This window comes from Limulus polyphemus, unplaced genomic scaffold (assembly GCF_000517525.1).
Source record: "Limulus polyphemus unplaced genomic scaffold, Limulus_polyphemus-2.1.2 Scaffold8337, whole genome shotgun sequence".
NCBI classification, from domain to species: domain Eukaryota; kingdom Metazoa; phylum Arthropoda; class Merostomata; order Xiphosura; family Limulidae; genus Limulus; species Limulus polyphemus.
Window position 1 is genome coordinate 17,140 of NW_013673947.1, and position 14,162 is coordinate 31,301.

At 32.8% G+C, this 14,162-nt stretch overlaps 1 protein-coding gene across 1 annotated transcript in view; it reads left to right on the forward strand.

The window, feature by feature from the left end:
* Positions 1–12,992, forward strand: part of LOC106475275 (aminopeptidase N-like) — a gene marked incomplete at its 5' end in the record, with an annotated part of 28,611 nt that extends 15,619 nt beyond the window's left edge. Inside the window, 6 exons of the mRNA XM_013935971.2 lie at positions 6,603–6,775; positions 7,851–7,945; positions 8,303–8,433; positions 11,117–11,172; positions 11,856–12,003; positions 12,892–12,992. Coding sequence (XP_013791425.2) covers positions 6,603–6,775; positions 7,851–7,945; positions 8,303–8,433; positions 11,117–11,172; positions 11,856–12,003; positions 12,892–12,975 — 687 coding nt within the window. The remainder of the gene's footprint in view (positions 1–6,602; positions 6,776–7,850; positions 7,946–8,302; positions 8,434–11,116; positions 11,173–11,855; positions 12,004–12,891) is intronic.
* Positions 12,993–14,162: the final 1,170 nt, after the last annotated feature.

Here is a 14,162-nt window from a genome sequence, read left to right on the forward strand (position 1 = left end):
CAGCTATACATCACAGGAAAGCCTTCTTAGTTCAGCTATGCGTAACAGGAAAGCCTTCCTAGTTCAGGTATACATGATAGGAAAGCCTCCCTAGTTCAGCTATACATCACAGGAAAACCTTCGTAGTTCAGCTATACATCACAGGAAAGCTTCTCTACCTGTATCGTAAGTTTTAGAAGAGTGAGAAAATAAACATCTTAAGCACCTCCAGTCATTTTGGGAGATTCCCAAAAGAAGGGGTTCCAATTTTTCTAAGTTACTCATTTTGCTTTTTAAAGAGACAGAATATCCCTCAGTAAACTATGTTTGTCACGGGGCTACTTTAATAACGTAAACTGTGTTATAGGGTTACTTTAACAGCATATGTTTAATAAGTGATAAAAGTTTCATATTTTATAAATTTCATAAAATTTGCCAAAATGACTAAACAACTTTCTCCAGCCAGTTTTTGATATCATCAAAATTATCTCTCATCCAGTGCATATTAGCTTCAACTTCCTCGATGGATTGCAGAAAAGCCCGATGAGCAGGACCAATATTATCCTTCTTTTTTTCATAAAACTCCTTTATCTACATCAAAATAACAAAAATAAGAGTTATAACCTCATTAACAACTTTACACATTTGTTGAAAACACTGAGATCTGGATGCTAATTTAATTAGTATTTGTTTAAAAGTGATTACTGATCTTCATTTGATAAATTGGTGTTGTTTTAACTGTACCATGAATACTTGAATACTTCATATCTATATTCATATATTTATAACTGTACCATGAATGCTTCACATCTATAACTGTACCATGAATACTTCACATCTATAACTGTACCATGAATACTTTATATCTATAACTGTACCACGAATACATCGCATCTCTAACTGTACCATGAATACTTCACATCTATAACTGTACCATGAATACTCCACATCTATAACTATACCATGAATACTTCACATCCATAACTATACCATGAATACTTCATATCTATAACTGTACCATGAATACTGTATATTTATAACTGTACCATGAATACTGTATATTTATAACTGTACCATGAATACTTCTCATCTATAACTGTACCATGAATACTGTATATTTATAACTGTACCATGAATACTTCACATCTATAACTGTACCATGAATACTTCCTACCTGTTATTGTACCATGAATACTTCATATCTATAACTGTACCATGAATACTTCATATCTATAACTGTACCATGAATACTTCATATCTATAACTGTATTATGAATATTTCTTTTCTATTACTGTGCTATGTATATATATTTACTATTATTGTGCTATGGATATTTATTTATAATTATTATAGTTTGGATATTTATTTACTATTACTATGGTATGTATATACATATATATTTATTATTATTGTGCTATGGATATTTCTGTACTATTATTATAGCTTGGATATTTATTTACTATTACATTACTATGGTATGTATATACATATATATTTATTATTATTGTGCTATGAATATTTCTGTACTATTATTATAGCTTGGATATTTATTTACTATTACATTACTATGGGTATTTCTGTACTATTATTATTGCTTGAATATTTATTTACTATTACATTACTATAATAATAATAGTACAGAAATATCCCCTTTAAAGTCAAGACACACATTGACTCAGTAACTACCTTTAAAGTCAAGACACACATTGACGCAGTAACTACCTTTAAAGTCAAGACACACATTGACGCAGTAACTACCTTTAAAGTCAAGACACACATTGACGCAGTAGCTACCTTTAAAGTCAAGACATAGGAACATTACAATGTCTTATACAGAAATTCTTTAAGTCAACAGTGCTAAATCTGGGAACTAACATTTGTTTTGCAACCATATAGGTACAATCGAATCAACATTCTCAATTGGGCGTGTAGTATGGACCATCCTGACTGTATAACATCGGCACAAGCGAAATTTCAGAGTTGGGTAGAGAATCCAGACAACAAAACAATGTGAGCAGTCAGTTAGTAGCACTTTGTGAGTGTGTAAAAATTTAACTAAATATAAATGCATTTAAATATTCTGGGATAATATTGTAATAATAATGAGTAATCCATTCCATTAGTGTAACAGGTAATCCTGCTTTTACATTATCATATCTTACCACTGTCATTGTATTTCCTATTATTTCTTCAAGCAGTATTTCTCCAAATATAAGAAGCATAGTTTACTGTACTGGGGTTAAACATGGTGGACAGAAAGCTTGGGACATTCTTTGGAAGCAATATCTGGCAGAAGAAAATCCTATAGAGAAAAATAAGCAGCTTAGAGCTCTGGCTTGTGCCCGTGAACTTTGGCTCCTTTCCAGGTGACTTCTCTCCTACTATTTATTTATTTTTTACAAAAAGGATTGCCTTTTTTATTCAAAGTATTTATAATCATAGTGATATAATATGTATTTTCTGACCAAACTTAGTAATCTAGACACTGGAGAGATCTTTCATAGTAACTGTGGTATATGATAAATTCAGTTAAAGAGTAAGCTGAGGTGAACATTGTGTTTGGTAGTTCTGTTAACAATATTGTGGGGTATTCAGTTAGATGTATTTCTGTTATTTTTACACTTTTTGATATCAATATCATTACGCATATCATTTTGTGTTTTGCAGAAGAACCACATTTGTTGCACTTCACAAATATATAATTATTGTTAGTTTACTTCATTATTGTTACACTAGTCATACAAATGGCATATGAATTTTGACTGACACTTTTCTTTATTTTGCAATGTAGATTACTTGAGTGGACAATAGCTGAGGACTCGGGAATTAGACGTCAAGATGGGTTGTACGTCTTCATAGCTGTAGCAAGAAACATCTTTGGTCGGGAAATTGTTTTTAATATCTTAAGAAGCAAGTGGGACACACTGAGGAAAATGTATGTGGACATATAATGCAGTAGAGATGTTATTCCTAAAATTTAATGGCGTTATTTTCTATTATCATCTTTATTTGACAACATTCCTAAAGTTTAAAGAATTATGTCTGATTTTTTCTGTGTACACTCAAGAACAACGACTTTTACACTAGGCATGTTTGGCAGCATTTGAGATCATAAAGTTAAACAGATCAGACAAAGTTGGCAATGTTCCTCGCTTTAATCGTATTACTCTAGGTCAATTTGGCAGCATTTGAGATCATAAAGTTAAACAGATCAGACAAAGTTGGCAATGTTCCTCGCTTTAATCGTATTACTCTAGGTCAATTTGGCAGCATTTGAGATCATAAAGTTAAACAGATCAGACAAAGTTGGCAATGTTCCCCGCTTTAATCGCATTACTCTAGGTCAATCAATGTTTGACATATTTCATCAAATCAGGTAGATAGACAAGTTACAGCATGTTATTCAAATTGGGTAATAAACAGCTTGATAAAGTACTGTACTCCACATCTGAAGCCAACAAGTTCCAAGGTTTCCATTGATCATTAAGCATTTTGCTCCACATCTAAAGCTGACAAGTTATAATTTCATGATTTAATATTTTATGGAAAACTTACATTGTCAGAATACACAAGAAAACTTCATGAGTCAATTAGTAAGTGCATTAAACACACAAGATTTATCACTGAACAAAATAAAGGTTGTAAACTAGCCACTATTTTAAAAATCTATAAGACATACCTACGACCACCCATAAAATATGGATGCCAAGTCACTTACAACAGGTCAAATAATATTCTTTAGAAGCTACAGTTTCAATAAAATAGGATCTTAAGACTAACCCTAAGGCTCCCAAGATACACCCCTGTTAATTACTTACACAAAGCAAGCTAGATCCTCCCCTAAAAGAAAGACTCACAATTATTACCAAAAAGCAGAAACAAGAAATTCTCTCGCCACTACATTCAGTGTTCAGCACGACCCAAAAGCTGCCCCTTATACTTAACACAGATCAATAAAGAATAGCACTGAGTAATTAGGGTTTCCTTTTTATCTGTTTAACCATTACAATAAACATGTCTTGCTTTTCAGAGGACAAGTAGATCATTTGGTGCTTGTCCAGTGAAAGTGAATTTTCTCGGGGTTCTCCCATTTCCCCCACAACAAATTCTGAGGCATTGGAGCTATAGCTCCCCGCCATCCTGAAAAGGTGCCTTCTTTTTTCTTCTTTCCATGACCAATTTCCAGTCACACACCGATGTTTGGTAGCTCGTCGACCTCCTCAACTTAACACAAAATGTCCTCCCTTTGCCTTCCTCTGCCTCTTTAACCTCAAACAAACAAATTAGTGTTTGTTTGTTTTTTCATGATGGCTTTAAAGTTCCACCTCCACGTGTGGGGCGAAGAGGAACAAACATATTCCTGAACACCTCCATCAAACTTTACCTTCAAACTAAATACCTGTCCTGTTTAAACAAAGAAAGATATTTACATTAATCATTAATTAAGCACTTTGCTTCACATATAAATCCAACAAGTTTCAAATAGAGAATTTAAAGAGTATTACCATCCTTGGTTTGAAGGTTCTACAAATGAAGAGGCAATTACTGGGATATTTCTCATCCTTACATGGTTCTAAGATAACTATATTACACATCCATATATTGCATCTTAGGTTAGAGGGTTCTGTGAATGGAGCGATAACATTCTTATTTAGAAGCCCCCCAGTGGTATGTCTTTGGATTTACAACACTTGAAACTGGGTTTCGATACCCCTGGTGGGCAGAGCACAGATAGCCCATTGTATAGCTTTGTACTTAACTTCAAACAAACAAACACTTATTTAGTAACCAGTATCTTGTACATGTATATTTTACATCCTTGGTTAAGGCCCGGCACGGCCAGGTGGTTAGGGCACTTGAATTGCAATCTGAGGGTCATGGATTCGAATTCCCTTCCCTCCAAACATGCTCACCCTTTCAGTTGTGGGGGCATTGTAATGTGATAGTCAATCTCACTATTTGTTTGTAAAAGAGTACTCAAGAGTTGGCAGAGGGTGGTGAGGACTAGTTGCCTTCCTTCTAGTCTTTCACTGCTAAATTAGGGACGGCTAGAGCAGATAGCCCTTATGTAGCATTGTGCAAAATTTGAAACAAACCAAATCATCCCTAGTTAAAGTATAAATCCTGATATATTAAACATCCAAATTTTACATTCTTAGTTAGAGGATAACTACCTTTATATTGTACATCCATATTATACATCTAGAAAGAACTTTCAACTTGTGATCAACCCATTGACTGCTGATTCGGCGTATAGGGTACGGTCTGCCTTCGGGAGTTATTTACAAGTGTGCCATATATGGTGTATGGCTTGCAAAACTACCAAGCATGTTTAGACATAGAAAATAGTTTTTATTTGCCATTTTAAAATACATATTTATTATTGTGTTTCATGATAGCAAAGTGTTTCTTTGTTGCAGATATGGGTCATCTATAGGTTCTTGGGATTATTTAGTCAAAAATTCCTTCTCATCTTTCAACACTCCTATTGAAAAAGAACAGGTAACATGTCTTGCAGTTTCTTGTATAGCTCTTAGTTTTACTGTCAGATTTTCTTTAGTGGCTTTAAATGGATATAATTTTTGAGAAATACCCATAGTAATGTAATAGTAAATAAATATCCAAGCTAATTACTGAGTCAATGTGTGTCTTGACTTTAAAGGTAGTTACTGAGTCAATGTGTGTCTTGACTTTAAAGGTAGTTACTGAGTCAATGTGTGTCTTGACTTTAAAGGTAGTTACTGAGTCAATGTGTGTCTTGACTTTAAAGGTAGTTACTGCGTCAATGTGTGTCTTGACTTTAAAGGTAGTTACTGCATCAATGTGTGTCTTGACTTTACTTTATACTTATAGTTATAGCGAACACTTTGTACGGAGGCTTTATACTTATAGCTCTAACGGGCACTTTGTACGGATACTTTATACTTATAGCTCTAGCGGGCACTTTGTACAGATACTTTATACTTATACCTATAGCAGGCACTTTGTACGGAGACTTTATACTTATAGTTATAGCGGACACTTTGTACGGAGACTTTATACTTATAGCTATAGCGGGCACTTTGGACGGAGACTATACTTATAGCTATAGCGGGCACTTTGGATGGAGGCTTTATACTTATAGCTAAAGCGGGCGCCTTGGGTGGAGACTTTATATACTTAAAGCGAAAGCGGGCGCTTCCTGTGGAGACTTTATATACCTTAAGTTAAAGCGGGCGCTTTGAATGGAGACTTTATATAGTTAAAGCTATAGTGGGCACTTTGTTGAGAACAAACACTATAATGAAGGACTTCCTGATAACACTTAGACTATTAGCTGTTATTACAGATTTGTAAAATGATGTGAAAGTATTAGGTTGTTTATGTTTATTCAAACTTTTTGTGGCGAAAATGGAGCCTCGGATCTACAGTCCAGAACACGAACACCACGCCCAACATTTCATATTTTTGATCAAATTATTTTATTCCATAAACATAATACATTAAACATTATACTTGAAAATCTATGCTTTGTTTCGTAAATATTCAAACTATTTTGGCTGTTAATAATGCTAAGTTAGACCAAAGTGGTCTATGTATGTTGCTGAATACAAATAATGACTGTTATTTCTTTGACCTGAAGGTCCAAAATGTTGTCAAGGAAGAAGACAGAATTAACGTCAAAACAGTTATGGATTCTTGGACCTTACAAACCGGATATCCACTACTTACAGTGACACGTGACTATAGGCAAGGCATTGCAACTATTACTCAGAATCGTTTTCTCTTAGAAAATCAAGGAAACAACAGCATCAGGTTCGTACAGAAAGTTATTTCTAAACTTTTTGTCTTGGCTGCTAACGTTCGAATAATGCAACATTAACCCAACAACAAATTTTTAGTAAAAACACATTTCCGTCTTCCAAATGGTTATAATAGCTTTTTAAGGAAATGAAATGTTTAATATCTGTTGATAAATACATCAATGTTCAGATGCATTTGGGCCATATTTTGGTGCGAAACATTTCTAGTCCACAGAGAGTTCAGATGGTCGAACTTGGTGATAGTGTTGAATGAAGCATTCCTAGTCCACAGAGAGTTAACATGGTCGAGTTTGGTAATAGTTTGGTATGAAGCATTCCTAGTCCACAGAGGGTTAAGATGGTCAAGGTTTGTAATAGACTGGTATAAAGCATTCCTAGTCCACTGAGGGTTAAGATGGTTGAGTTTGGTGATAGATTGTTATGAAGCATTCCTAGTCCACAGAGGGTTAATATAACGGAATTTGTTGATAGTCCGGTAGGAAGCATTCATTTCCCACACAGAGTTATGATTGTGGAGTTTAGTGATATTCCGGTATAAAGTGATTTAGCCTATAGAGGGTTAAGATGGTGAACTTTGGTGGCAATTTGATATGTAGTATTTCTATTTCACTGAGATCGAAATATTTCATTCATACAACTTGCTTTATAACTGTTTCTTTAAGATAGCATTTATTTCTGTATTTGTTTTTATTTTAAATTTAGTCAGTTAATTTAAGTAGAAGATTTGTTTTTTTTAATTTCGCGCAAAGCTACACGAGGGCTATCTGCACTAGCCGTCCCTAATTTAGCAGTGGGAAAGCAGCTAGTCATCACCACCCACCGCCAACTCTTGGGCTACTCTTTTACCAACGAATAGTGGGATTGACCGTCACATTATATCGCCCCCACGGCTGAAAGGGCGAGCATGTTTGGTGTGACGGGGATTCGAACCCGCGACTCGCAGATTGCGAGTCGAGCGCCCTAACCACCTGGCCATGCCGGGCCTAAGTAGAAGAAATAATTGCAACAGAGTAACAGTTAATCATTTTTCTTTATTCTGTAAAAAAAGACATTTTTTTTTTTTGCAGCGACACCAAGTGGGAGGTACCAGTAACTTACACGGACTCAAAGGAAAGAAACTGGAAAAATACTACTACCCGTCTGTGGCTTCATAAAACGAACGGTAATTTTTTAGATTACAGCTAATCAAAACTATTTGGATATACGCTGATTAAAGAAAAATATATTCACTTACGTCTGCCCACGCAGTTTTTATACTATTTTAACTATTTACAGACAATAATAAATAGTTCATGCGGTTTCAATACTCTGAATACTTATTAGTTAAATTCTGTCTACACAGACATTAATGAATAGTTCGTGTTATTTATATATTATATTTACAGACACTAGTGAGTAGTGTAATTTTTATTGTTTTTAGTTTTATCGAAATGCATTTAAATTATGCATATAACTGAGTTGTTTATAATCTTTCATAATATATATAAATATAAAGTAAAAGTATATGTTTAACTTATAGGCAAGTTAGAGAACCTTGCAGGACCTAACCAATGGCTAGTGGTAAATGTACAAGAAGTGGGATATTACAGAGTAAATTATGACATCCAGAACTGGAAGCTTATCATCAACCAACTTGTAGAAGATCATCAAGTCAGTGTTAAACTATAGACACCTATAATGTCAAAAATAAAGATTTATTTATTCTTATTTGTTGCTAAGTTAAGGTAGCACTGACCATTAAAACTTGGTAAATTAACACACTGAGGAAACAATGTTAAATTAAAACTGGGTAAATTTATACACTGAGGAAACGCTGTTAAATTAAAACTTGGTAAATTTACACACTGAGGAAACAATGTTAAATTAAAACTAGGCAAACTTACATACTGAGGAAACGCTGTTAAATTAAAACTGGGCAAACTTAAACACTGAGGAAACACTGTTAAATTAAAACTTGGTAAATTTACACACTGAGGAAACAATGTTAAATTAAAACTGGGGAAACTTACATGTTGAGGAAACACTGTTAAATTAAAACTTGGTAAATTTACACACTGAGGAAACAATGTTAAATTAAAACTGGGCAAAATTACATGCTGAGGAAACACATAAATTAAAACTTGGTAAATTTACACTGAGGAAACAATGTTAAATTAAAACTGGGCAAACTTACACAGAGGAAATGCTGTTAAATTAAAACTGGGCAAACTTACATGCTGAGGAAACACATAAATTAAAACTTGGTAAATTTACACACTGAGGAAACACTGTTAAATTAAAACTTGACAAACTTACATGCTGAGAAAACACTTAAATTAAAACTGGGTTAACGTACATGTTGAGGAAACAATGTTAAACACTTCTTATAATCTTGAAAGTACACTTTCAGTCATATATGTAATAAAGTACACTTACAGTCATATACGTAATAAAGTATATTTCAGTTACGTATGTCATATACATAATTGTTCCAGCAGGGATAAAGAAATACATAACATAACCTGTTTTAACACCATAACTTTATTTAGGAATGATACAAAAAAATGTGAACAATGATACACACCTTTGTAGCTGGCATTAAAAACTTTCCAAATTTTCTGCAATGTTAACGAGCTATGGGCAATTAATTGTAATTAATGCCTTCATTAGTGGTAGTTATACTCATAACAAGACAATTGGTAAGGATTTTTTAGTTAAAAAAATCCAGCTATAGAAGAGTGTAATATCAACAAGTGTGCTAAATTTCATGTTGATATTGACTTTAATGATGAAGTGGAAACGGAATGAAAACAAACTAGACTTTTAGTTTTTAATCACTTACTACAGGTTGATTAGTAAAGTACTTAAGACAAAAATGAGTTATTTATCAAGAAAAAAAGGGTTAAACTTTTGATTTAAGAAAATTTGAAAAGTGTGATTTTTGAAATATTGAGGGTTCTCTTTAAGGGTCAGTGGTACCTTAAAGGTAATAATTCCAACTTATCCCACACATAACATTGACAATAGGACTTTATAAACCCCTTATTCATGTGTAGCAGAGGGTTAGTGGAAGTATTAAGATCAGTTTTGTTTAGTGTAAGCCCGACTACGATCTGAATCACCTTATGAGACCTACCTCTAGTAGTTGATGTGTTAAGATCCTAATCTGATCTAGATCTGTCTGGTGTTGTTTAGTGTAAGCCCAACTATGATCTACATCTCCTTATGATATTGTATGATTTGTAGATGAAGTGTTAAGATCCTAATCTGATCTAAATCTGTCTGGTGTTGTTTAGTGTAAGCCTAACTATGATCTACATCACATTATGAGACCTACCAGTACCAGATGAAGTGTTAAGATCCTAATCTGATCTAGATCTGTCTGGTGTTCGTTTAGTGTAAGCCTAACTATGATCTACATCACATTATGAGACCTACCAGTACCAGATGAAGTGTTAAGATCCTAATCTGATCTAGATCTGTCTGGTGTCGTTTAGTGTAAGCCTAACTATGATCTACATCACATTATAAGACCTACCAGTACCAGATGAAGTGTTAAGATCCTGGTCTGATCTAGATCTGTCTGGTGTTGTTTAGTGTAAGCCCAACTATGATCTACATCTCCTTATGATTATGTATGATTTGAATCGCATTAATTTTATAATTTTCAAGTTTACTATGATCTGTCTGAGTCATGGTGTGATCTGTAACACATTACTTTATATTGTCTAGTTTACTGTAGTCTATCTAAAAATATTCTGTATTTCAAGTTGACTTTGGTATGTTTGAGTTGACTCTGATTTCTGAGATCTGATTGTGACTTGCTTAAACTGACAGTGAGTTTTTTTAATTGCTTCTGGTGTGTCTGAATTGAGTCTAATATATTTTATTTGATTGTGGCCTGTCTGAGCCAACTCTGATTTCTTGTATATATTCCAGTCTGCTGGAATTCCTCTGAGCTAATAAACCTTGGACTGAGAACTCGAACATAAATACTCGAAAAAATGAATAAAATTCAAAACTACTTTCCTAGAATAGAAAGTTGAATAACTCGGTTGTGTGAAAGTAGTTTTGAATTAGTTTCCTGGAAGATTTATCTTCATGAACCAGTGTTGTAAACTACACGTTCACTTATTCAGAGACAGGTGGAGCTAACAGAGATTGATTAATAGACAGGTGTTTTAAAACATTAATATTAATTTTACTAGAAAAAGAACAAAATAAATAGCCAACAGCATTATCTGTTAATATTCTGTTGTTGAATATTGTTTAGTAATCTTAACTCAAAAATTGTTGTTTTTAAAGAAAAAATGTTATTTTTTCTTGCAACTAATTCTAAACATATACATTTCAGGCCATCCATGTCATAAACAGGGCCCAAATAATTAATGATGCAATGAACTTGGCTAGGTAAGATTTTCATACATATCTTACAAGTTATTTCTTTTATTTAAACCAACACCTTTTGTGCTTCCAACATTTTCATTTCACCTTGCTTTCTACCTTTCATACAGTGTTTCCCTTTTTTTGTTTACCTGTAACCTCTGAAAGTCTAAAACAATTCTTGTTCTTTTGGTTGAACTTTTATATCTTTTAAAATGTATTTTACCCTATCACCTGTTTTTTCATAATATTTCTTGTTTTCTGCTCTGTATCCTTGGTTTGAAAATGTTCCTTATTTTCTTTCCTGTGGCTTGGGTTTTCAAAATGTCTGTTTTCTACCTTGTACCCATGATTTGAAAATGTCGTTATTTCCTACTCTTAGTTCATAAAAGTCTCTTGTTTTCTCAACCGTAGCCTTTATGTTTTTAGAATGATGATCTTGGGCTATATGATAGCTTCTATATCATTATTTTCTTTGCTATTCTGCCCTGTATCTCATTATCTTGTGCTAGTTTAACATATTTTCTTATCTTTCTGCTTTTGTTTGTTTACAGTTTCATTTTATACAAAATTATGTTATTGAAAAGTAACTTTAAAAAATAGCAGGTACTATCAATAATTCCCAAAAGCTTCTTTTCATATCATGATATTATGTTTCCTTTTTTTCTGTTATCATTTGATGTGGTTTAAGCTGTCACCTATGATTCTAGGGTTAGTGTGGTGCCTTATGAGTTGGCACTAAACACCACTCTCTACCTGAATAATGAAAAAGAATATATCCCCTGGGCAGCTGTACTGAGTTCATTTTCTTATCTCAATTCCATGCTATGTCGAAGTAGTGTCTATGGAAAATGGAAGGTATGGCTTATAGATTAAATATCTTAAACTTTAGATTGCAGTTAAAGCTAAAAATATTAACAAACAGAAATTTTTAGTTAGAGTTGAGCTAGTAGTTAGATTTAGAGCTTAAAACGTTGAGAGCCAGAAGCTTGTTGCTAGAGCTAGAAACATTGAGTAACAGAAGCTTTTAGTTAGAGCTGGAAACGTTTAGAACCAGGAACTTATAGTTAGAGCAAAAGTTATTGTTGAAAGCCTAATACCAGGGTTTACCTTTGTGTTGTTGAAATAAAGCTTTTGGTGCAGTAGCATTAATTTTTATTATTTCTCTCACAACAGTCATATTTATTTTCATCAGTGTATGTGCTTGTAACTCAGTCTAAAAATACTTAATAAGTATTGGTAGTAATTTGTGGTATTATACCATTACAGACAGAAGTATTGTCATCTGAAATAAATACATTATAATAGAAAATAACCATTAGTGCAAATATCTAGTAACCTTTAGCTGCTTTTAAACAAAACATGGAACTAGTAGTTGTGTAAGAACTAAGATTTCTCAAACTATTGAAATCAAAAATACATTTGTGCATGACAAAAATATTAGCACTTTTGTGTCAGTACATCTTTCTTTGACTTTGATTGTAGCTTTCAAATGTTTCATTTGTCAACAGTTCAAGTACAAGTATCATTACATGTAAATACATGAGGGAAAAAAGTGAAATTACTGTAAATGTTGCAAATTATGCAAATACAAGATGTCATATTTAATGGAAATGGACATACACAGTCGTTTTTTGTTGTTTTTTTTCAAACTCAAGACTAATGCTCACTTTTCTTGAAAGTAGTTATTTTTTTGGTAATTAGTAAATAATATACAAGTTAAATGGCTTAAATTTTTCTTTTTAGAAATATGTTAAAACACAAATAGATAGCATGTACAAAGAACTTGGGTGGGATGAAAAACAAGAAGATGATTTACTAACACAGTGAGTATCTCCATTGTTAATGTTACTAATTTATTAACACAGAAAGTATTTACAGTAATGTTACTGATTTATTAACACAGTAAGTACTTACAGTAATGTTACTGATTTATTGACACAGTAAATATTTACACTAATGTTACTGATTTATTGACACAGTTAACTATTTACAGTTAGGTTACTGATTTATTAACACAATAAATATTTACAGTAATGTTACTGATTTATTAACACAATAGATATTGACAGTAATGTTACTGATTTATTAACACATAAGTACTTACAGTAATATTACTGATTTATTGACACAATAAATATTTACACTAATGTTACTGATTTAATGGCATAGTATATTCAGTTTTTATGTTACTGATTTATTAACACAGTAAGTACTTACAGTAATGTTGCTGATTTATTAACATGTTAAGTATTTACAGTAATGTTACTGATTTATTAACATGTTAAGTATTTACAGTAATGTTACTGATTTACTACCACAGTAAGTATTTACAGTAGTTACTGTTTTATTAATGCTGTAAGTATTTACAGTAATGTTACTGTTTTATTGACACAGTAAGTATGTCCAATTTTAGATTTTATTGATGTTTTATTTCCATTCAAGTGTTATTTAGTATTTTACTGAAAATAAGTATAGTTGCACATTAAACTTGTCCACAATAAAAACTTTGATTGACACAGTAACTACCTTTAAAGTCAAGACACACATTGACGCAGTAACTACCTTTAAAGTCAAGACACACATTGACTCAGTAACTACCTTTAAAGTCAAGACACACATTGACTCAGTAACTACCTTTAAAGTCAAGACACACATTGACGCAGTAACTACCTTTAAAGTCAAGACACACATTGACGCAGTAATTACTATTAAAGTCAAGACACACATTGACTCAGTAACTACCTTTAATCTGTACAAAGTATCCGCTATAGCTATAAGTATAAAGTCTCCGAACAAAGTGCTTGCTATAGTTATAAGTATAAAGTCTCCGTACAAAGTGCCCGCTATAGCTATAAGTATAAAGTATCTGTACAAAGTGTCCGCTATAGCTATAAGTATAAAGTATCTGTACAAAGTGCCCGCTATAACTATAAGTATAAAGTCTACGTACAAAGTGTCCGCTATAACTATAAGTATAAAGTCTCCGAACAAAGTGCCCGCTATAGCTATAAGTA